The 24,138-nt window shown below is 43.7% G+C and overlaps 2 protein-coding genes across 7 annotated transcripts; both read right to left on the reverse strand.

Annotated features, from left to right (window-relative positions):
- Positions 1 to 587: 587 nt before the first annotated feature.
- On the reverse strand, positions 588 to 23,752 carry LOC140898226 (uncharacterized). 6 transcript variants are annotated; one of them, XM_078848816.1, is made up of 4 exons: positions 23,571 to 23,752; positions 9,373 to 9,545; positions 6,309 to 6,410; positions 588 to 1,801 (listed from the first exon to the last, which is right to left on the reverse strand). In XM_078848816.1, the coding sequence occupies exons 2-4, from the start codon at positions 9,509 to 9,511 to the stop codon at positions 777 to 779; spliced, it is 1,266 nt and encodes a 421-aa protein (XP_078704942.1). In that variant the 5' UTR covers positions 9,512 to 9,545; positions 23,571 to 23,752; the 3' UTR covers positions 588 to 776. The 6 variants fall into 6 exon arrangements, with proteins under 6 accessions (XP_078704942.1, XP_078704941.1, XP_073167855.1 ...); XM_078848815.1 differs by having other exon boundaries at positions 23,355 to 23,752; XM_073311754.2 differs by lacking the exon at positions 23,571 to 23,752 and adding an exon at positions 19,659 to 19,740.
- On the reverse strand, positions 18,477 to 22,930 carry LOC144929423 (uncharacterized). The gene is made up of 4 exons (XM_078848841.1): positions 20,402 to 22,930; positions 20,206 to 20,325; positions 20,027 to 20,119; positions 18,477 to 19,947 (listed from the first exon to the last, which is right to left on the reverse strand). Exons 1-4 carry the CDS (start codon positions 20,507 to 20,509, stop codon positions 19,945 to 19,947), a joined length of 324 nt encoding a protein of 107 aa, XP_078704967.1. The 5' UTR covers positions 20,510 to 22,930; the 3' UTR covers positions 18,477 to 19,944.
- Positions 23,753 to 24,138: the final 386 nt, after the last annotated feature.

Genomic DNA, 24,138 nt, shown 5'->3' on the forward strand with positions numbered 1-24,138 from the left:
GATTTCATTTTCTGTTTTAATAACTACACATTGCATATCCTCACTACATGGCTACTCCAGCCTAGCCTGATCCTCTGAAATTCATGGGAATTGGCAAAGGTCATCCCTAACCAGGGCATTTCTATGATGTGTGTCCTGTGTGGAATTTCTTATGAGGTTTAGGCTCTGCCAGGAGCATTTCCCACAGTCGGGCCACTTATAGGTTCTCTCTTGCCTGTGGGTTCTCTGATGTGCTAGAAGATGTGAGCTCAGCTTTTCCCACACTCCCTGCATTTGTAGGGTTTCTCTCCCATGTAGATTCTCTACTGTTGACTAAGAGTTGAGCTTCAACTGAAGATTTTCCTTCAGTCAGAGAAGATATAGGGCTTCTCTCCTGTGTGGATTGCATGATGTGTAATAAGCGCTGAGCTCTGACTGAAGCTTTTCCCACCGTCCATACACTTGTAGGGTCTCTCTCCACTGTGGATTCTCTGTTGTGTAGTAGGGGCTGAGTCATTCTGAAACTTTTCCTACACTTGGGACATTGAAAGAGTTTCTTCTCCATGAGATTCTTTGGTGAATAATAAGGTTTGACCTCTCTGAAGCTTTTCCTGCACTCAGGGCATTCATAGGGTCTCTCTTTTGTATGGGTTCTCTGATGGGATAGATGTTGTGAGCTTTGACTGAAGCTTTTCCCACACTCACTGCATTTGCAGTGTCTCCCCCTATGTTGATTCTCTGGTGATTAGTGAAATCTGCATTCTGAAGCTTTTCCCACAGTTGGGGTAGTTATATCATTACTTTCCTGTGTGGATTCTCTGATGTTTAATAAGGGATGAGTTGTGACTGAAGCGTTTCCCGCAGCTGGGGCAATTATAGGGTTTCTCTCCTGTGTGGATTCTCTGATGTCTAATAAGGTGTGAGCTCTGACTGAAGCTTTTCCCGCACTGGAGGCATTCGTAAGGTCTCTCTCCTGTGTGGGTTCTCTGATGTGATAGCAGGTGTGAGCTCACACTGAAGCTTTTCCCACACTCATTGCATTTGTAGGGTTTCTCTCCTGTGTGGATTCTCTGGTGAGTAATAAGAGTTGAGCTCCTACTGAAGTTTTTCCCACACACAGGGCACTCATAGGGTCTCTCTCCCGTGTGGGTTCTTTGATGTGATAGAAGCTGTGAACTTTGACTGAAACTCCTCCTGCACTTGGAGCATTCAAAGGGTCTCTCTCCTGTGTGGGTTCTCTGATGTGACAGAAGGTGAGAGCTCACACTGAATCTTTTCCCGCACTCACTGCATTTGTAGGGTTTCTCTCCCGTGTGGATTCTGTGATGTTGAATAAGGGTTGAACTGCAGTTGAAGCTTTTCCCACAGTCAGGGCAATTATAGGGCTTCTCTCCTGTGTGAATTGTATGATGTGTAATAAGGGCTGAACTCTGTCTGAAGCTTTTCCCACAGTGCAGACACTTATAAGGTCTCTCTCCTGTGTGGATTCTCTGGTGAATAATAAGGACTGATTTCCAAGGGAAGCTTTTCCCACAATCACCACAAGTGTAGGGTCTCTCTATAGTGGGGTTTCTCTGTTCAACAGTTTCTTTGATTTTCTTGACCCATCTGCTTCTGTGACTGGATTTAGCCCATCTCTCCCCTGAGTGGTTTTCTTGCTGCCTCTCTGGCCTGTGCTGGCTCTCACAGAAGTCTGGCTCCTCAGGACTCTGGGAAACGTCCTTTTCAGCTCTTCCGGATACCATCCCATGTAGATCCACTTGCTCAGGACCTTCTTGCTGAGGATTCTCTTCCTCATTCTCACTCATCATGCCATCACCTTCTGAAATAGAGAGAGAATCCAGACAGGAAGCAGTCTCAGTGCTGGGGGGAAGGGAACGACAGTAAGGGGAACAGGAAAGGGGATCAAAACCAAATAATTGCTAGGGAGATTAAAATATCAGCAGCTGAATCCTACTAACTCCCTGTGATCCTAAGAGCAACTCAATGCCAGAAGGCTAGGGGCTTCCTGTAGCAGTGAGTTTCAGCTGGCCTGGCCATCTCAGTGGACAACAACTCACTATTGTTATCACTTAACGTTATCCTGGTTAATGTTATTTCATTGTTACATCACTGATCTATTTGGGAACATGCTCATTTAAAGTTGTGTGATGCTTCCGTATAACGTTGTTTGGCAGCTGCCAGCTTTGTCCACTGCTTGCAGGAAGAGCAGCCCGTTGGAGCGAGCTGGGGGGGGCTTGGAACCAGGGTGAGCAGACAGCGCCCCTATCAGCTCCCCTAAGTTCCCTATGCTGCAGCCACCCAGCAGGCTATCAATTGCCAGGCAGTTCAGGTGTCCCTGCCCCCACTGCGGTGTGCTGCTTCTGCCCTCTGCCTTGGAGCTGCTCCCAGGAGCCTCCTGCTTGCTGTGCAGGGGGTGGGGGGGAAGAGGGGTGCTGATGTCAGGGTGTCCCCCTCCCCCCGCTCCTGTACCTCATCTCCACAGAGCGGGGGGGGAGGGGCAGGAGACAGGGCTCAGGATGGAGGGAGCTTGCTGGCAACTTCTGTCTCAACTTGCTGATCTACTTAAAAAGGCAGTGTACTTAGAGTGGAGTCAGCGTACTTAAAGGGGCAATACACATTTCTCTCTTGCTCTCTCTCTCACACACACACATACACACACATGGTGTGTGTCTCTGTCTCACACACACATGCACCCCCCGGCACTTTGGAAAGTGGAGGGAGTGGTGTGCTCCAGTGGGACAGTGTGGGTTCATAATCACCTTCAGTTTCCACAGGGAATGTTTGCAGCCACTGCTACGTGTCTATTGTGTCTCCTCCCTCCATTTGTGCTGCCTTGTAGAGTGTGAGGCTACATTAACAACGTGTTAACCCTTGAGGGCTCAGCCGAGTGCTAGTTCATCATTTAGCAGCAAGGCATTCCCTGGGACAGGTCCGTCCTTAGGATTTATGGGGCCCTGTGCAGTCTTATTAAACTGGTGCCCCTATGCCCGATGGCAGCCCGGGCTCGTAGCCCGGAGTGGGGGGGTAGGGACGAGTCAGCAAAGGATACGGAGCCGCCCAGCCCACCTCATGGCAGCAGAGAGCCACAGTTCCCCGCAGAGACCCCCGTACCCTCTCCCTCACGCAGAATGCACGGCGCTGGTGCATTCAGTTCTGTGAATACGGTCCCTTCCTAAGGAGACTGCAGCATGTGTTGGGCGTGCAGGAGCTGACCCGCTCTTACCTGCTGTCATGGGCAGTGGGTGAAGCTGCCGCTTGGGGAGGCTAGCTTCCCAGCCCACCTCTTCTGCCTGTGGCCCCGCCCATACTCCAGCCCTACTCCACCCCAGGCCATGCCCCCACTCCATCCAGGCACCACCCTCTCCCCACTATCTCCCTCCTCTCTTCCCTCCCCTTCCCTGCTCACCCCCTTCCAGACAAATCCCTGAACCCAAATGAAGCAAATGACATTTGAAAAAAACACTCTTTTGCAATTTCTTTCTAAAGAAAATGGAACACGTTTTCCACTGCAAGCCAGATGGTGAAGACTCGACATGCAGAAGGTACCTAACTAAAAGCACTAAATTTGAGAATAAAAAATGTCAGTCACAGGTTTTTTGATATACCCTGAAGTCTGTCAGAGATTTATTTGCAAAAACTTTGTAATAAAGGCAAGTCAGCTGTCCTGCTGAATGCAACATTAAATATTATGGAATACATGATGCAGCTCTTCTCTGTTTCACATTTTCTTAATCACTATTTCTAAGCTGATTTTATATTTTAAATGTAGTCTTAAGCCTTCATAATTATTCCAGATCACTACATATTTAACTCACTGAAACAAAGACATTATTTTAAATTAATCAGTCACAGGGGTTTAGAGTGTTCATAACAATGTTCATTGCTTTTAGAAAAAGGGAACACTAATTTATTTTGTGTGATCTCCATAACCATAGACATGTTTATGAAATTTCACCAACTTTAAAAAATATGTTTCCAAAGATTTTAGGCATAACAAAGCATTTTATATCTTACTAAGGTACTTATTTTGCTGGAGGGTCTCTTAAAACTAGTTCATCAAATAGTCAGAAGTAAAGAAAGGGAAACTTGTTTGTCCAGCTATCTGGAAGGAAAAGGGTGTTGTCCCTTTAAGGGCTCTCTTCAACGGGGGCATGAAGGGAGAAAGCGATGGACAGAAAGGACAGGAAGACTTTGGAAGCAAGTTTTTTGCACTATAGTAATTAAAATTAAAATGTATATTTTAGATAAGGGTGCTCTTTTGAAGGATTTATTTAAAAAACTATGTGTCTGAAGATCCAAGCATTTATGGCTAAAGATGAATACTCAGATTGTGCATCTAAAAATCTATGCAAGGATTTTTTAGAGATGTGATTTTACAATCTTCAGCAACACACTAATGAAATATTTGTAAAGCAAATTTTTAACTAAGGTTCTGTAGACTAATATATTCTGAGTAAATATTGCAGTAATGCACAACTGTTTTTGTCAGTAAATTCAGAAACTGACAGTATATACCTGGGGGTTGGCAAATGCCTATTAAATGGCTTAATTACCACTTGAATGGCTTTTTGAACAGTTTCAATGAACAGTTTCACTGAACAGTTTCAGTGTTGTGCTAATAGGTCTGGCAGGCTGGAAGGCTTTTTCACTTTTAAGTTAACAGATCCCTTCTGGAGGAAGACTCATGCTGCAGCCAGCTGTGGTGGGTGCCTGCAGGAAGGGTCAGAACAGGGATAGAAAGAGGCGGGAGGGTGTACACTAAGACCCATGGGTGCCCCAAATTTTTGGGTGCCCTACGCAACCGCGTATGCTGTGTATGCCTAAGGACGGCCCTGCCCTGGGAAATATCCCACCCTCTTCCACCCTCTGACTCGACCATCTCAACCAAGCTTTACAGTCATCATTGCTGTGTACAGTATTAAATTGTTTGTTTAAATTTATACTGTAAATATATACAAAATGTCTTTTGTCTGGCAAAAAACATTTCCCTGGAACCTAGCCCCCCCTATTTACATTAATTCTTATGGGGAAATTGAATTCACTTAACATCGTTTTGCTTAAAGTCACATTTTTCAGGACTATAAGTACAATGTTAAGCGAGGAGCTACTGTAATCTGTATCTAAAAGGTGTCATGTAATATGGCACTGGAAAATTAACAACTCGCTGATCATTAATATTCTTGTGTGATGTATGTACCACGAAGGACATGCTAGATGTGCACTGGAAATATATGACTAAAATATGTTTAATCTGAGCATGTAGAGGGAGTTGACGAGCAGGTTTTCTCCACACAAAGAGGCCAACACTTCAAACCAGTTATGGCCAAATACAATGAGCTATTCGTTTGAATTGGAAGTTGCAGGAAGATAATTTGCATTGTAAAAATCACCAGCTGGGGATGGAGAGAAGACAGCATGGCATCCAGACCCAGCAGGGAAAGGAACTTTGTCTGGGCTTAATTTTCAAGGAATTTTGTAGGTTTACTGGACTATAAAAAGAAAAGGTATATAATCCCATAGTTATCCATTCCTGTGCAGATACGAAGGCCAGTGCTCTTATATATCTGGGAAAAGTGGATCCTTCAACAAAGGAGGTTGAAGTCTCTGGGAACTGAATATAGGTGAGAAACCTGCTTAGATAAAAATTGTAAACTGCTGAAGTTAAACTTTAGTCTTAGAAAGCACATTTTTAAGTTTGTTTGTTTGTAACAATTTCTATCTTTATCCCTTGTACTTGAACTAACTTCAATCCTAACTCTTTAATCAAATAAACTTTTTTACTTTTTATCTAAACCAGCTCAGTGCTTGGATTGAGATAGGAGGGTTTGTCAAACACCAGTGAAATTAATGAGCTGCAGTATATTGCCTCTTTAAAGGAGCAACAAACTTAACTTCTGTGAGCATTCCAGGAGCAGTCTGGGCACTGCAAGGAGACAGTTTTCAGGGAATTCAGAACTGCAGGGGTGTTGGTTTCACTTTGCAAACAATAACTGGACAGCGGAAGCCAGGCTGTGACCTACAGGATTGTCTGTTGGCTGTTGGTGTTTGGGCTATGAGCCACAGTAGCAGAGCATTTAAGGCATCATAGTTGTAGGACAGGCAGTGAGATAACTCCTTAATGGTCTGGGTTGAACCCCAAAATGTCACAGCCTCCCAAACCCCTCCCCAGAGGAGAGAGAGGAGGGGACGCATTCTTCCTCCACATCCTCTGAATATAGAGGAAGGTAGGGGCTGAAGGGTCAGACAGGCTTGATGAAAATTCAGATGTGATGCCTGGCAGGAGGATACAATAATTGGTCTCTTAGTCAGTTTAGCTGAATCCTCACCTGTGTGGACATTCCTCAGGCTCTCCCCTTCCTTGTAGCCCTGGAGATCAGGGACCCATGGCTCCTCCCCTCGTTCCAGCCGGGAGATCATGTCAGGTTTTGCTTGGGGAGCAAGGAAACAAGTGCTGATCGTGTTTATTAAAATGAAACTGTTATTCCTTCCAAACTGAGGATCTGAATAGCCCACCGAGATAGGCTCCTTCCTCTCTCCTCCCACCCTATAGGGACTGGGCTATAAATCATAAAAGATCCCATGCCACACTGCTCTGCAGCAACAGTTTATCCATTCTACCTAAGGAATGGCCCTGCCTTATTCCCATGGGGACCTGAGGAGAGTTGCTACACTCTGAAGGTATCTGGGATACAACTAAAGGCTTAATCACTGCCAATTCCCACCCCCACCCCCCGCCACACACACATAACTCATATCCCTTCACAAAGCAAGCCACAATTGGAAGATGTTACATAGACTGTGAACTTTTTGAGGTAGGGGCTGTCTTCCACTATGTGTCCATGTACCACCTGGCTCAGAAAGGCTCTGATCACTGACTGCGGCTTCTAGGTGCTTCCCCAATGCAAGTTCTTCAGAAATAAACAGAGGAAACACCACCCATGGCCTGGAAAGAAGATCAATAGACAGCTGCCCCCAGTGCAGTGCAGAGAGCAAAGAACCTCCTCTCATGAGTCATGATAGACTAGGACTAGGGCAGATCCACATGTTGGTCACTCAGCCCTTCCCCATCACCCATGAGACCTGCTCTGCTCCCATAGCTGCCCATCTGGCAGACATCAAAGGACTGGTGCTGGATCTCATCCCCTCAACCTGTTCCATACACCACAGACCCAGAGAAACCAGCTCCGGAGGTGGAGTAGCCATTCTCTCCCACCTGGCCTGAAACTGCAGAATCATAGAAATGTAGGGATGGAAGGAAACTTGAGAAGTAATTAAGTCCAGTCCTCTGAACTTATGGCAGGACCAAGTATACCTAGACCATCCCTGACAGGTGTTTGTCCAACCTTATCTTAAAACCCTACAATGATGGGGATTCCATTAGCCTCCATTAGTAAGCTGTTCCAGTGCTTAACTAACCTGTTCCAGTGCTTAACTATCCGTATAGTTGGAAAGTGTTTTCCTGATATCTGACCTAAATCTCCCTTGCTGCAGATTAAGCCTATTATTTCTTATCCTACCTTCAGTGGACATGGAGAACAATGGATCCTCATCCTCATTACAACAACTCTTATCATATTTGAAGATTGTTATCAGGTCCTCCCTCAGTCTTCTTTTTTCCAACACTAGACACATCCATTTTTTTTAAACCTGACTTCACAAGTCATGTTCTCTAAACCTTTTATCATTTTCAATGCTCTGCTCTGGATTTACTCCAATTTGTCCACATCTTTCTTAAATTGTGGTGCCCAAAACTAGTTAACACAGTACTCTAGTGTCATCAGTGCTGAGTTGAGTGGGACAATTACCTCCAGTGTTTTACATGCAAGAGTCCTGTTAATACACCCCAGAATGGCATTAGCCTTTTTTTTCAACTGCATCACATTGTTGATTCACATTCAATTTGTGATTCACTATCATGCCAAGATTATTTTCTCAGTACTACTCCCTAGCCAGTTATTTCTCATTGTGTATTAGTACTTTTCACTTGTCTTTACTAAATTTAATCTTGCTCATTTCAGGTAATTTCTGCAATTTGTCAAGACTGTTTTGGTTTCTAATCCTGTCCTTGCAACCCCTCCCAGCTTGGTGTCTTCCACAAATTTTATTAGCATACTCGCCACTTGACTCCATCAGGTCATTAATGAAAACATTGACTAGTACTGGACCCAGGACAGATCACTGTGAACCCCCACAAAGTATGTCTTCCTCATTTAACAGCAATCTGTAGGCAACTATTATTTGAGTAAAGTTTTTGAACTAGTTGTGCACCTGCTTTATAGCAATTCCATCTAGACCACATTTCCATAGTTTGCTTATGAGAGCGTAATGTGGGACTGTGGTGGAGAAGACAGATCTCCTTTCTTTGATTCCAGAACCCAACCACTGGGACACCCTTCCTAGGCACCAGACATTCACATAGTAAGACACAGTCGCTGTCCCAAAGTCTAAAATGAAAAGATAGACAGTGGATTATTATCTCCATTTTACACAGGGGGAACTGAAGACCAGAGAGAATAAACCTAGGACTGTTAAAAGAGCCCAGGCCCCCAAGTCAACAGGGTTGGATGTGTAACTCCCTGGGTCCCTTAGAAAGCCACAGTCTGAGTGATTTACAAGAGCTCAGACAGGGAGGCTATAGCAGAGCCTGGAACTTAATCCAGGTCCCAGTGTAGTGTCTGAAACACAAGAGCAGCTCTCCTCACTTTTTCTACTTTGCTGACATACACCACAGAACACTTCCAGACCATAAAGCACTTCACAAACCCTCATTCAGCCCCACAACGCAGCCCCTCTCACTCTGAGAAACCAGCACTTCACAGAGACCAACCACGGCCAGCAAGAGACACCATCCTCCTTCCAGGGATTCAGCACATTGGCACGAGTGGTAGCCCATGAGGCATGAACAGCAGCACTCTGACACTCATCCATGCCCTTCATGATTGGTAGAAGAGTCAGGAACATCTGAAGCCTCCCACCAACACAGCTGGCTGAGGCAGAACATGGGCAAGATGAAGGTGAAGGGTGTTTGAAAATGTGGCCACTGGGGATTTAGGCAGAGCTGAGTCATGAGAAACTTGGCCATCTCTGAGATGGCAGATGGGTCAGAGGCCCCAGAGGATGTGACTAGCCTTGGGAACGGTCAGTAGAGTGTGACTTTGTCTTGAAAACATTGGTTAAGGGAAGAGCAGCATCATTATGGCCCTGAAACTCCTGTCCTATGAGAGGGGATGTGGAGGGGACAGTCACTCACACACAGGATTTGGGTACTATAGGGGCTGATTCCCCTGTAATCTGGGAGACCAATGAAGAGCCCTGCACAGAAGTAAACCCAGATGCTTCAGAGACACTTGCCCAACAGCTTCTCTTACCCAAGAAGACAGGAATCCTTACCCAGCGAGGTCACAGTCTCATAATTCTCCTGCATGACGTCCCTGTACAGGGCTCTCTCACCCAGGTCCAGCAAAGCCCACTCTTCCTTTGTGAAATACACAGCCACATCCTCAAAGGTTACCAACTCCACTCCAGCCATTTCCTTTCCCCGTCTCTCAAGGGAATGAGACAACCTGAAGCAAAATGTGGATGTTATTCTGCAGCCTGTCCGGGTTAGAAGGGTGACTGGGGATGTTTTGGAAGGGGATTTTGTCCGTTTCACGCTCCTGTTCCCCACATGTTCTTTCCCCGCAGGCAGATGTTCTGGACTCTGTGAGTCTGGGGAAATGTTTTTAATAGCTTTATTCAAACAATAGCATTTTAAATCCATATTCACTTTTCTCGAAAAGTGGCCAGAGTTTCAAAAATGCTGAGCCTGCAACACTGAGGTTCAGGTCTGAGTGCCCAGAGCTACTGAAATCAGTCCACTTACTCTGGTGCCTGAATATCATCACTTTATTATACCATGGACCCAGCCCCCTCCCACCAAGACTAACCCCAGAGACTAGAGATTACGTGAATTCAAGGTGACCAGAAAGACATGTTAAAAAAATTGGGACATGCCTGATTTTCCCCTTTTACAACCCGCACCACCATGTGGTCATGGTCTGGCACATCACCAGGGTACAATTTTAAACTGTGATCGGAAGGTAAGCTTTTACCACATTTCTTTAAAATTATATATACTATGACAGCCACAGGCATAGACGACTGGTATCTACTAATAGTGGGAAGGGCACCATTTACAGGTTTGCCACCCCACCCCCAACAGCTTGAGTCATGCCTCCCCAGGCACAACCCCCCACCCTTACTCTTAGTGGTCCCTCCCTGAAGCTCCCAGGCTGGGAGGTGCAGGGAGCAGCTGCTGCTTTAGCCCCTTGGAGAGAGGCAGCAGCAAAAGCATGGACTCTCCTTTCAGCTCTCAGCTGTTTTGCTGCTGCCTCTCCCCAGGGCCACAGCTTGCAGCTGGCCAATCCCAGGAGCTGCCACACAGGGAAGTTACTGACTGGGGGAAATCTGGGGGAATCAAAAAACTTGCCTGGTCCATGTTTGGGTAGTAGAGGGGCCAGACAGTGTTCCCTGGGTAAGTTGTGGGTATAGGTATTAACAATAAGCCCCAAGGGTCTTCCAGACATAGATCCCTTTAGGAGCAGGTCACGGGGAAAATATCTAAAAAGAAGCATCCTATGATAAAATATGTGTTAACTGCACAGTGTTCAAAATCCAGTAGAGTCAGATAGGATGTTCCTTCTGTGTTAAACTTGAGAAGGTTTATCAGAAGGTTTATCAGAAACCCCATACACTATCATACTGACTGTAGAGGGCAGTGCTCTCTACAAAACAAAGCTGCTCTCAGGTTTCCAAATTCAATCAAAAAGAAAAGGAGTACTTGTGGCACCTTAGAGACTAACCAATTTATTATAATAAATAATTATTATTTATTATTATTTATTTATTATTTTATCGGATGCATCCGATGAAGTGAGCTGTAGCTCACGAAAGCTCATGCTCAAATAAATTGGTTAGTCTCTAAGGTGCCACAAGTACTCCTTTTCTTTTTGCGAATACAGACTAACACGGCTGTTACTCTGAAACCTGTCAAATTCAATCAGAGAATAATGATCAGTGCATTCCTGGTCTGGGGTCAGGTTACAGGCATATAGCATGTAGGCCTGAGCAAATTCACCACAATCGATCAAGTGTGCTCAGTTTTTTACATCTTTCTCAGTTGCCTGCATGAGATCCAAGTACTCCCTCATCAGGGATTTCCCTATACCTCCCCCATAGGGCTATTTACCCCCCCGCCCAAATTCCCCCCCCCCCCCCACGGGTCAGTTTTGTGAACTAATTACATGCAAGTGTTGCCAATTTAGTGATTGTTTGGAAATTTGAATGGAAATTGAAACATTAATACACACTTTAAAAGCATACAAAGTGTATGATAAAATACGTGTATCTGAAAAAGTATAATGGATTTGAAAAGTATGAACATAGACTAGCTTCCTTATACAGCTGTTGCTTTTATGACCATGTCAGTGCATTCATCTCGGTGATGTTGGCCAACCTAATAATTTCAAATTATGATTTGTAAGCAAAGACTAAATGAGCTCTCCCTGACAGCTAGTGATGAGCTGGGGGGAAAGGCTTCAGGACCAGACTGTATTTACATTCACACCTAATCTACCTCGGTATCCAGCAAACAGAGCTGTGTTGCCCAAGTGATAGATTTTGGCTGCGGTTGGGTTACAAATCACTTGAATGCAGGGGTAAAGAAATGTTCTTATTCTTATTGTATGAGTAAAGGGCAGTAGAACTGTACTTAGCCTCTGGGGATTGGTCCTGCTTTGAGCAGGGGGTTGGACTAGATGACCTCCTGAGGTCCCTTCCAACCCTGATATTCTATGATTCTATGATGACTGAGGACATCGAGAGAGAGGGTGGGGACAGGTGTTTTGCTTGATGGTCTGCCTGAGTCACAAGTACTATTAAACCTGCCCCTCTCCACTGTTTAAAGACAGAGCTGATTATGCTCCATAGATAGTCTTTTGTTGTGTTAAGTGACCACTACAGCTGAAATCACTGAGAATCAGGTCTAAATGCTTAGACCTGCTGTGGAACAGTGTTTCTGTGGCAGGCCTAATCTGCACTAGCAGCGAGGTTCCCCCACTGAGAGCTCAGCTGAAATCACTGAGAGCTGGGTGGAACCTCAAGAGACCAAGTCGCAGCGGTCACAGTGGCAGGTGGCAGCAGAAGATGACAGCGCAGGGCCATTGGCAACAGAGCGATGGAGTGAACGGTGGCGCAATGAAAAACAGTGGCCAGAGCAAACAGTGAGCAGCTGGAGGAACGAGCAAGGTGCCTTCTTGCTCCCCACCTGGGAGGTGAACTCATGTGAAAGCACCTCTGACCTCTGAGTCTCCACTGACCAAGGACAACACCAGTGAGTGTTAATGAGGCTGTTAAGAATGCTGGAGACACAACAGAGTTCATGTGAACAAACATGGCTGTGGCATCATACTTTCTATTTAGGCAAGAGATACCGCACATTACAAACTGGAGGCCAATGTTAAGTGCATTGTCACTTGTTCATCCTGAAGTTGAACACTGGTTCTGAACAAGACCAGCAAATGCTCACTATCTTTCTGCAAGAAACTCAACTGACTGGCTAGACACATGTGGTGCAACAGTGAAAGACTCAACAGTTAAAGAAGTGAAGAACTCTCTCACCACATTCAAAAAATTTGCATACATGGCTGATGAATGCACCGATGCAAATGGGCATCAAGTATTAAGTCATTGTGTACGTTATCTTGATGTCAGTGGCAGGCCAGGAGATGCATTTCTAGATGTTCAAGTTATAGAAGACAGATTGGCTTCATCTGTGACAACCCACATCTTAGAAGAGTTAAATGCTTGTCAGTTGGACTCCAAACAGATGGCTGCTTGTGCATTTGATGGAGCTGCAAACGTCTCTGGAAGATATGGTGGACACATTTGCTCAGAGAAAAGTGTAACTCTAGTCTCTCCTAGACACTGCAGAGGCCATCTACTCCCACTAGCGCTAGTACGAGCTGCAGACTCTTCAAAAGACATTAAAAAAGCTATACATTTAATGTCTTCATTATATTCTTTTTTCAGCAAGAGTCCAAAAAGACTGAATATCTTGGAAAATATAGAAGAGACACTGGGACTGAAGTTTAAATTAGTCCAACCTGGGAAAAACCTCTGGCTTTCTCATGAGCGATACTTGGCTGTTGTCTTAAAATTATTCCAGCCATTATTACTGGCTTTGGACAGTATCTACCAAGATGGGATGGATCTAAGTAGTGAGGCTGATGGATTACTTTTGCTACTACGTTCAGAGAAGACTATTGCCATTCTCTCTCTTCTAAGTCTACTGTTGGAAACCACTTGAGTCATTAAACAATGCCATCCAGGCATCTGCTACAACAGTAGTAGACCTTTGTCTAGCAAAGCTTGTTCAGAAACTACATTTGGATCAATCAGAAAGCTATCCTTTGAAAAAGTACTGGAAGAAGCAAATACTTCAGCCCAGAAGTTGACTAATGAAGGCATTTATATTGAATCCTTAAGTGAAGAGGACAAGAAGTGTTTGTTAAGACAACTGAAAAAGTACACAGACTTGATTCTTAAACATCTACAACAGTGACTTCTAGATTCTACTCAACCTCTACGTAGCTTTCACAGATCCCTGTCTTATAAAACACAGACAGTTGAGTGGAGTGAGGCACTACCAGCAATGAGGCTGCCATGTGCTCAGGACAGAATAGAGAATTTGAACACAGACTGGAATATCATACGATGAATGAAAAAAGATTTGACTTCAACTTCTTTTTTATCATCACTAGTGGCTCGACCTGGTCTTTATGCTATGTTTCCTGGGCTGAAAGAAGTAGGAATTTATCTCTTGCTACTCTCAGTCACATCAGCTACCGTTGAGCGTTTTTTTTAATCATTGAATAGAATTTTGTGTTTTGAAAGAAGTCGCCTTCTGCCTGATCATGTGAATGAACTAATGAGCATATCAATGGAAGGAATGGAAGTACCGGACACACGAGAAGCTACCAAAGATGAATGCATTGCATTCAAGAAGTTCATTAACAGAGTTGTGCAAAATAATAACAAAAAACCAAGAAGGATGTAGACTTAGTGCTTCATAGAAGGCTTGAGTAGCCAACTTTAATTTGTGTGATGATTTTAAAATATGAGTTAAATCTCATAAAATGGTCATGAAACATTTTTCAGTTTTTACTATGGTGCCATACAGCCCACCTTCACCCTCATGGTCTCACTCCTCATCGGTCCTGACCCTTCCCCCACCCCCTGTAAATTTGAACACACACCCCTAATTTCAATTCCCAGGGAAAACACTGTCCCTCATGCATTTCCATTTCTCAGAATCAGTTTGTAGAGGTTTAACTTGCACCTGCTCACCATCCACATATAAGGCCACAAAATTAATGTCATAATGTTTAAAGTTGAAAGCACTGTTAAAGTAATTACTACTGAAGGCATCATGATCTATAAAGCCAATAACGAACTGGTAACTGCCCCCGAAAGAGGTTTTCCTGGTTACTGACATGACTGCAGTCAGAATGCTGAACACCTTCATCAATGATCTGGAGGATGGTGTGGATTGCACTCTCAGCAAATTTGCGGATGATACTAAACTGGGAGGAGTGGTAGATACGCTGGAGGGGAGGGATAGGATACAGAAGGACCTAGACAAATTGGAGGATTGGGCCAAAAGAAATCTGATGAGGTTCAATAAGGATAAGTACAGGGTCCTGCACTTAGGACGGAAGAACCCAATGCACAGCTACAGACTAGGGACCGAATGGCTAGGCAGCAGTTCTGCGGAAAAGGACCTAGGGGTGACAGTGGACGAGAAGCTGGATATGAGTCAGCAGTGTGCCCTTGTTGCCAAGAAGGCCAATGGCATTTTGGGATGTATAAGTAGGGGCATAGCGAGCAGATTGAGGGACGTGATCGTTCCCCTCTATTCGACATTGGTGAGGCCTCATCTGGAGTACTGTGTCCAGTTTTGGGCCCCACACTTCAAGAAGGATGTGGATAAATTGGAGAGAGTCCAGCGAAGGGCAACAAAAATGATTAGGGGACTGGAACACATGACTTATGAGGAGAGGCTGAGGGAGCTGGGATTGTTTAGCCTGCAGAAGAGAAGAATGAGGGGGGATTTGATAGCTGCTTTCAACTACCTGAAAGGGGGTTCCAAAGAGGATGGCTCTAGACTGTTCACAATGGTAGCAGATGACAGAACGAGGAGTAATGGTCTCAAGTTGCAGTGGGGGAGGTTTAGATTGGATATTAGGAAAAACTTTTTCACTAAGAGGGTGGTGAAACACTGGAATGTGTTACCTAGGGAGGTGGTAGAATCTCCTTCCTTAGAGGTTTTTAAGGTCAGGCTTGACAAAGCCCTGGCTGGGATGATTTAACTGGGAATTGGTCCTGCTTCGAGCAGGGGGTTGGACTAGATGACCTTCTGGGGTCCCTTCCAACCCTGATATTCTATGATTCTATGCCCACCCAGTGCACAGGGTACTTAGCATTGGTGGTTGTTACAGCCTCTGCCTGGCCCAAACAAACCTCTGAGTAACTTTCACCTGTTTCACAAAACAGGACGCTGAAATATTGTGCACTTTATAATTCTGAGTGGCATTCCCACTCATCAGGGGAAAAGTTTCTTTGCTACATGTAAGTTTAATTTTCAAGTCTACGTCCTTCAGCAGCAATTTTTTTTGAAAAAACAAATCACTGTGTAAAGGTCCCAGCAAATCCAGCTTTCTGCTGATGGCTGTTAGGTCGGCCCTGAGTATAAAACCTGTTACCCACACTGTCCAAAACGGTGCTATTGTGGGCCCCTGCTGTGTCTCTCTGAAACCTATCTGTGGAAACTAGGATATGCTAGGGTATGATTGCTGTAGTTCAGAATAAATTCTATCAAGATTCTGTAATAGTAACAATTGTTGCTCTGGCTGATAAGACAGACACCTAAAGTGACATCCAGCTGGTTAAGGGTGGTGATGGGGTAATTTGTTAGGATGACACTGGCATCTTTGTTAGCGTCTGCCCCATGTTCTTTCAGAACCTTGTGGCACAGGTACAGCAATGTGCTGTGAGGTCTAGGTAATGAGTCCCAGGCCTCAAAATAAAATTAAAAAATTCTAGAGGGGGATTCACAGTTAAGGCAGCCAAAGGTGGCACCTTGGCATAAAAGCTATTCTCAACGCTGGTTTGAGCAGGGCTAATTGAAACAGATTCAGTTCTGATTTGGGACAATTCTTCAGAATTGCTATGAATGAAAGCCATTTTGTGTTTTAAAATACATCCCTGTTACCATGGGTGATGCTCAGCTTCCTCTTCTTAGGGAGTCTTTTAGGCTTATGGCTGCAGCATCTTTTAACAGCTTTTATTTTCTTTTTTAAAGGGCAGGGAGACTCTGTAAATGGAAGGCCTGATGCCACTCTTTTTCTCCTTATCACTGCAAGACCAGAACATTCTTGTTTTACGTGCATGCTCACTTCATTCATAACAGCACTAGATACTCGATTTACTACATCATTGTTGTAATTTTAACAGCTATTTTCATGTAGGGCTTACTGATTACTGATTTTGATTTCTTTCTCAAAATTGTTACTGTTTTTCTAAAAAGACTGTAAAACATCCTTCCTAAACCATCCTCATACATAGCAGGTAATCCAGGATAACCCAGCAAGGCATAACCAACCTGAGCCTTGTAATAGTTCCTATACAGAGAGGGATTCCCCCTAATTTTGTGTAGTCAACATCCTTCAACTTTCCTGGGGTGTACATGCAGTTTAATAATCACCTTCCCAAAACAAAATGAAACGTGTTTAGTCCATTCTGTCTTTACTTCAGTAGGGATGGTTCTCATGTGCTGCTTACTCATGGAAACTTAATAGGATTTGTCACCCGTGATAGTGATAAATTTGTTGGTGCTGTCATGGCTAGCAACACAGCACAGCGACGGAAGAGAGTAGTCCCCCACTAACCGCTGTTACACTGTATCCATGTACATGTATGAAGAATTAACCCCCCCCACCACTCTAATGTCAGCATGGTGAGGGACTATAATGCAAGAATACTCCCAGTCCTATCACCAATCCCCCTCTCCCCATCCCAGGTATGGAAAAAATACTTTTCTTCATTTGTTTTTAACCAAGTCCTTCTGGTCACGGCCTCATCAATGTCACTGAGTTCTGGTTTCTTGGGATCGCTGTTAATAGTTTTGTTCATGTTCTCTAATAAATGCTGGGTGTTTTAATAATAGCAATATAAAAAAGGCTGGTACTATCAGACTATCACAAATGGTAAAGCAAAAGAAATTATGGCCCATAAGTGACCATAATGGATTTTTGATAAACCAATATCCCAATTACCAGAAGAACAGCATACTGGGTCAATCAGACCAATGGTCCATCTAGCCCAGCATCCTGTCTTCAGAGAGTGGCCAGTGCCAGGTGCCCCAGACGGAATGAACAGAACAGGCAATCATCAAGTGATCCATCCCCTGTCGCCCATTCCTGGCTAACAGTCATTAATGGACCTATCCTCCATGAACTTATCTAGTTCTTTTTTGAACGCGGTTATAGTCTTGGCCTTCACAATATCCTCTGGCAATGAGTTCCACAGGTGACTCTGCATTGCATGAAGTACTTTCTTTTGTTTGTTTTAAACCTATTGCCTATTAAATCACATTTAAAGTATAAAGCTGGAAGTAGTATTTTGAGGAAAGGTCCCCACAGATGCATTTCTAGGTAAGATGACATAAAACCCACCTTCAGTCAGTTTCCTCCTTATCACAGGTCTTGAACTTGAGACATTTTGACCCAATTGTTAAATTTTCCAGGCCAGCTTTCCATTTCACCAGAAAATACTTTTTCTCTCCCCCGTCTTTTTTTGATAGAATCTTTTCTATTTTGTAAACACAGGCCCGGCTAATGTTTACTTTTTGTAATTCTTCAGGGCAAACAGAGCCTACAACTTCCTCTTCTCTGTAATCTTTTAACGTGTACACAGTTTGCTGCCCTTATGATGAAATACCAGACACAAATATTTTAATTGGTAAAGGTTTGCGGATATCCCTTTTCAAAAGCTCCTTTTAATTTAGAAACCTTATGGGATCTCTTTTCTGAAAAAGAGAGTGTGGCACCTTTATTATAAAGCTATTCCCATAGACCATTTCTGACAGGCTGAATGAGTTAGTATGAGTAATGTCAATCAGTTCTGATAACTTCTGTTGTAACAGTAGTTGAAGGCCTGCAGGACACATCGATGTATGAAAAGGTGCTATAGGCATTAAAATACCTCCACGTCTTTGATTTTAAACTTCTCCATTTAAACCCTCACCTTGACTTTCTTATTGGTAAAAATATCACATACACCTTGTTATTTTAACAAAGTCTTTAAAGTTTTGTTAAAAGTAGATGAGGAAAAGAGTTCTTAAATTTCTGAGGCACCCAACCTTGGCTGAAAAGAGCTTTAAAACACCTTCATCACTATTTAAGGCTACAACCCAGTTTTATTTAGACAAAATATCTATCACTGTTAACATTTCTTTATGACTATCATTGAGGTTCAATTTGGGAATCACAATGATCAAATGAGCCTGGCATTGTGCATCCACATCAGACAACCATTTTATTTCTTTTAAACTTGATTCTTGCTGGCTTGTGCTGCATGTGAGTATCTTGGTCTACAAGCCAAGATGCAATCTGCTTTCTGCTCAGAGTTTTACCACATTTGTTAGCAGCCTGAAATAAGGGAATGTGTGTGGGGGGGGGGAAAATCATACCTCCTAAACTCCCAACCTCCCTAGGAGAGTAATACATTTTCTTTTACAAGTCTGTGACATTCTGAGTATGTGTTCCAGATCTGAGGAATAGCTGTGTATCTCAAAAGCTTGTCTCTCTCACCAACAGAAGTTGGCCCAATAACAGACATTACCTCACGCACCTTGCCTCTTTACCAAGCCCATCATTTCTGACTCCATGACTTAAGTATATGTAAGAAAACATTAACAAAAAAATACAGAGCAAGGCATCATATTTTACCATTAGATTCTTAAAAGCAGAGTTACATACAGTCAAGTGAAGCAACTATGCACAGCTGGTAACATCTTTCTATTTAAGATTAGTTTTGTAGCACCTATAAACATCCGTTGTGTTCTTGTTTCTGAAAGAACAAATTTGTACATCTTCATCAATATTCAGTTGTATTCTTTTTGACCCCTTAGGGAGAAGTTCTGTCATGTAAGAAGTTTTATAAGCCTTTCTTAACAACCCTTTGACATATCATCAGGCCAGTTTTCACTGGCACCTTATTTCCAATGCCTGCCACCAGTGACAATCTGCTGAAGTTTCTATCTCCCTTATCATTTTAACAATGGCAGTTACAGTTTGTGTGGTCAAGTTAAGCTCCTTCAGTTTTCAGCCTGTGGCCATAATTCTATTTAAGAGCCATGCCATATTCAATTTAGAAGAAATGCATCTGACCTGGTGAAACATTTCTGTGCACCCTCAAAGGATACAATTATGGCTGTGCGAGTGGGTTCATCTATCACACAGGCTTCACAATTATCAAAGAGCTGACCCTTAAGTGGTGGTAATTGGCTTTGTCTACAACAACCCTAACAATATCAGTCATAACACCTTCTTTACAACTCAGTCAGTCAGCCCCCTTACTTTGTATCGGCTTTTTTTGGTAAGTTTCCTTTTTGCAAAAGCAGAATGTGCATATCAGATTTATTCTTCCAGAAGGCTGGCTCTCTTTATCCAACTAATCTGCTGAAGATATCTGTCAAAAGCAGAGAAAATAATAGGTTTTTAATTTTGTTGTAGTAATTTACAAATTAAAAAGGCAAAAATTGTACTACCTAGATCATCCCCTCTTCTGTTTCTGAAATGTCATTATTCCTAATGGCCATGCTGTTGGGCATTGTCTGTCTCTCCATCTCATCTATGATCCCGGTTACTACGAACAAACATATACATGTATTTAAACCCTTATAATTTTGCATGAATTTCTTGTAAAATGCCATAAGGGGTCTTACCTCATCTTGCAATTCTGGCTCAGACTGCTCTGCTTCTGATGGCAACTCGCTACGTACCCTGGATGTAATCCTGTATGACTCTGGCTTAGTTATCTGTCAAAAACAACAATAAGCACATTTTAAAAGTACAACTGTAATTTTTTTTTCAAAAGCTGTGAAAAAACTTCCAGTTGTTTTACCATGATGATATTGCCATTTAACCAGTAATCATCAGTTACTGCCTGACTCTCGGCCTCACTATCATCCAACGATACCATGGCTGCCAAGTCCATGTATACAGGTTCTTCTTCCTCCCCTTCCTACAAAAAGCATAAACACATTAAGCCTCTTATAATTTTGCAGCAATTTGTTATAAAATAATACAGGCCATCTCACCTTGGACCTTAACTCTGCCTGCATCATAGCCAGCAAGAAATGCCTCTGCATTCTATCTTGAAGTACTTTTACATCTTTTGCCTCATTTACAACAGGCGATGGCCCCATGGAGTCTCCCTGGTTCTTTAGTTCGATTTCTGGATAGAACGTGGGGTTCAGTATCAGTGATGCCTCTTCAGGGAAATAAGGTTAGGCAGGCTGTCTCTTCTGAACACATGCAGGTGCCCCCAGAGGCAATTCAAGCTTCTTGGCATCTGAAGGCATCTTGTAAAAGGCCATGATTGGAACATACAGGTTCCCAGTTTAAATTCCCTTGCAAAAAAGTAGGTTTTTTATACACACACCAGTCAAACAATCGTTGCTTGGGGTTTTCCAAATGTTCAGTCCTCAGGAGGCCATTCCTGACTGGCTCAACAAAAGTGACTTAAACAGTGCAATGGAGAATAGCCATGCCCCACCATTAATGTGGCACATTACAATTGGTTCAGGGAATGCATTCATTTTAATATTCTATGACTTGTCTAAAGAATATCTTCTAATTTGCTCAGCCTCGAGCCATGGCTTGTCTGAGGCTGCTGTTCTGGAATTACTGGCATTTGATTAGTGACTGCCCTTGGGGTGAGGTGCTTTTCTCTTTCTTGATTTTTTAAACACTCTCTCACACACTTCGTAATAATAGTCTTCATTTTCTCTCCCTGCCATTTGGTCAGAGAGCGACATTTTCCTTTCTTGCTGTTTTACAACTCTCTCTTTTTGTCCACTTTATTTTGCTCTCTCCTTCTGCCTTTTTTCCCCTTTCCATGTAACTAACTCTCTCTCACATTTTTGATAATCCACTTTATATTCTCTTGGTCTTTCTCTTCCCCCCCTTATTTCTGAATATTATCCTGCTCTGTTTTTCTACAGCCACCTTTCCACGTAGCAAACTCACTCTCAGAGATAATCTGCTTTATTTCATAAATTATTTTAAAATGACTTAACACTTATTGATGCTACTGGACTATTGAAATGACCTTAACAGCAGCTTTAAATGTAAATAAACAAAAAATCCCCCACACACTATTTATACATTTCGTCCTGATGCACCCATTTTTTTTTTCAAAATGGCCACCAGGTCAAACGTGTGCATGTCCAAATAGGAGTCTGGGGTGGGATATAAAGCAAAAAGGGGTCATGGAAGCCTCTCAAAAGTTATATGATGAGTAAAGGTTTTAAACTACTTAGCCTCCCTGCATTTAGGTTAAATGTAAACCAGCCTGAATAAGCTGGCTGGCAGAACTGAGTGCTGTGAGCAGAGGAAGCAATCTCCTGTTTTGGTTGGTTTGGGGGTTTTGTTCATTAGTTTTTTTTATCTCTCCTGGGTTCAAGGAAACAGGACACTGTAAATAAATAAGACAGCTATAAAGGTCCCAGAGTCCACTGTCAAGTTCTCCTCCCAACTGGAGCAGCCCTCAGTCCCTGAACTTTGACCACCTGCTCAGGTCAAAAGGAGTACCACTGTCTTGTATGAAATCCCTCTCAAAGGCAATTTTTGCTAAAACACACACATATAATATTGACAACCTCAAGAATTCAAATTTAACCCAGAAGAGTTATGATTTTTAAAAACTACATTTGGGATTCTTTTTATTTATCTTTTTGATGCTGAGCCTTTAGGGGGCACTAGCTTCATATTTTCAAGCTCTCTTTCCCTCCACAACCATGACGGATAGAATCTCTTATTATTATTCTGTGATTCAAAAGCAGTCTCTTGATTCCAGAAGCTTTGTTTTCAGAATAAAAAACAACAACTATTGCCACACTCATGATAAAATCATCAAAGTCGGTAAAAATGGGTGCATGTATTTGACTACCGCCTAGACACACATTGATACCAATGAGAACACTCACGCTCCATAAAGTTAAGGACTTGTTTACTTTTTTTTTTTCCCTCTGGGTAGAGGAATTTGTTTGCAAGCGGAAACTGCAACCACTGATTGGCTGTGACCTCTCCCAAAGAATGCATGTCTAAAATATTTATACATTGCTTTAACAGTTAATACCATTTTGCACTTCCAATTATATTGAAATGACCTCACCCATTTTTACCTAAAAAAATAAACCAAAATTCTATAACTAATTCTCCCATCCTGCTAACACTGAGGCACAGGCTTTCATACTTCATTAGCCACATCAATGATCATTTATCTCCTGAAAATTTTAAATTTCTAATTGAATGTTCTATTTTCATAGCAAGGTTTTCCCAGGATCATCCGTTTTTGAAGTAGCTTTCCGGGAAATCTGTGACGGTGCTCAATACACACTCTCAGATGTCCAAGTTTAAGGACTCAGGATCATCCTTGATGGGCTGATTTTTTTGTACCTCATAAGTGGCAGCCCCCTTTCACAGCCTTTTCCTCTCTGCTAAATATTTTTGTTCTGATACATTTCAGTGACATCCTTCGTGCTGACACTTTTTTTTTTTAAGAACAAAAAAAGTAAAGGATTCTTTTGAAATGAGTATTGTTACTCTTTTGCACTGGTCTCAGAAATTCCTCATGCCAATGCCATATCATAGAATTTAAGGAGATATGTCTGCAATGATTCTAACCAATGAGGTTTACAGGTTAGAGACAAGGTGGGTGAAGGAGTATCTTTTATTGGACCAACTTCTATTCACCAAATAAAAGATATTAGCTCACCCACCTTGTCTCTCCAATATCCTGGGACTGACAGGGCTACAAACACCCTGCACGCAGCTTTACACTGGCACATTCCCACAACACTGACTATTAACATTTTTCTAAGGTTATTGTTAATAACAATATTACTGCCCACCTTTCCCTCAACCTCAGAGCTCCCCACCCAGGTGCTCCCCTTCTCACAGCCCCTCCCGCCCCCCTCCAAATACCCTGGTTTTGTTTATTGGGGGCGGGTGGTCAATTTGAAATTTTGGTGCAAGTGCAACTCTTACTTCTCTGTTCCCGGGGCGGCCGCTCTCCCGGCGCAGGCTCGGCTCCTGCAGGCGCTCAGGGGGGCAGAGCCTGGGTGGAGGGGCGCAGTCAAGGAGGGCAGCAGCTCTGGGACTCGCAGACCCCCGCCGGGAGCAGAGCTGGGGCGAGGGGGGGCCGTTGGTGCAGAGTCACTTTCCCCCCCGGCCCCGGCCCTTTCCCCGGGTCTCTCCCCTCACCTGCAGGCTCCGGCTCAGGGGCTGGTGTCGGCAGAGCCCGGGGCTGCCCAGGGGCTGGTTCCAGCCCCCGCAGAAAGTCCGCCGGCTGGGCCCCGAGGGGCGCTAGGAAAGGCTCTCCCCGCACACACCCCGCTGGGGAGCAGCAGTAGATTAATCCCGGGGTCACAATGGAGCCTGGAGGCGGCCAGCAGCAGCGTCTGACCCAGGAAGCTCAACCCACAATCTGCTGAGGAGCGGTAACAGCTGCTGAAGCCTCTGCGCTTTACCACCAGACTCTGCTCCTTGCAATAGGGAGAGATGTAAAGGACGGGGGTGTCGGAGAGGAGGCACGGGCACAGTGTGGGCAGGGGAAGGAGAGGGGCAGACAGAGTGACGCAGCTGGGGTTAAAAAAGGGGGAGATGATCTCAACCCCCTCTGCCCCAGAGCTGGGTGTTACAGGTGCTGTGTGTGCACCCCAATGCTTAGACAAGGCAGAAATGGTGTACTAAATTGCTAAAGGAGACTGGAGTCCGTGAAATATTTTAGACTCGCTCATAAAGATCATGGGGTTTTTAATCACATATATGC

Source organism: Lepidochelys kempii, chromosome 14, assembly GCF_965140285.1.
Source record: "Lepidochelys kempii isolate rLepKem1 chromosome 14, rLepKem1.hap1, whole genome shotgun sequence".
Lineage (NCBI taxonomy): Eukaryota > Metazoa > Chordata > Testudines > Cheloniidae > Lepidochelys > Lepidochelys kempii.

Bases quoted from the DNA above. Each gene is read 5' to 3' on its own strand.
- LOC140898226 (XM_073311754.2), bottom strand. From the start codon at position 19,711: ATGCACATTCTGCTTTTGCAAAAAGGAAACTTACCAAAAAAAGCCGAT. The intron at 9,546-19,658 runs GTAAGGGGGCTG...ATTTTGCTTCAG, and splicing joins CCAAAAAAAGCCGATACAAA to GTTGTCTCATTCCCTTGAGA. The intron at 1,802-6,308 runs GTGAGGATTCAG...TCTCTATTTCAG, and splicing joins CCTGAGGAATGTCCACACAG to AAGGTGATGGCATGATGAGT.
- LOC144929423 (XM_078848841.1), bottom strand. From the start codon at position 20,509: ATGGGGCCATCGCCTGTTGTAAATGAGGCAAAAGATGTAAAAGTACTT. The intron at 20,326-20,401 runs GTGAGATGGCCT...TGCTTTTTGTAG, and splicing joins AGGCAGAGTTAAGGTCCAAG to GAAGGGGAGGAAGAAGAACC. The intron at 20,120-20,205 runs GTAAAACAACTG...TGTTTTTGACAG, and splicing joins TAAATGGCAATATCATCATG to ATAACTAAGCCAGAGTCATA.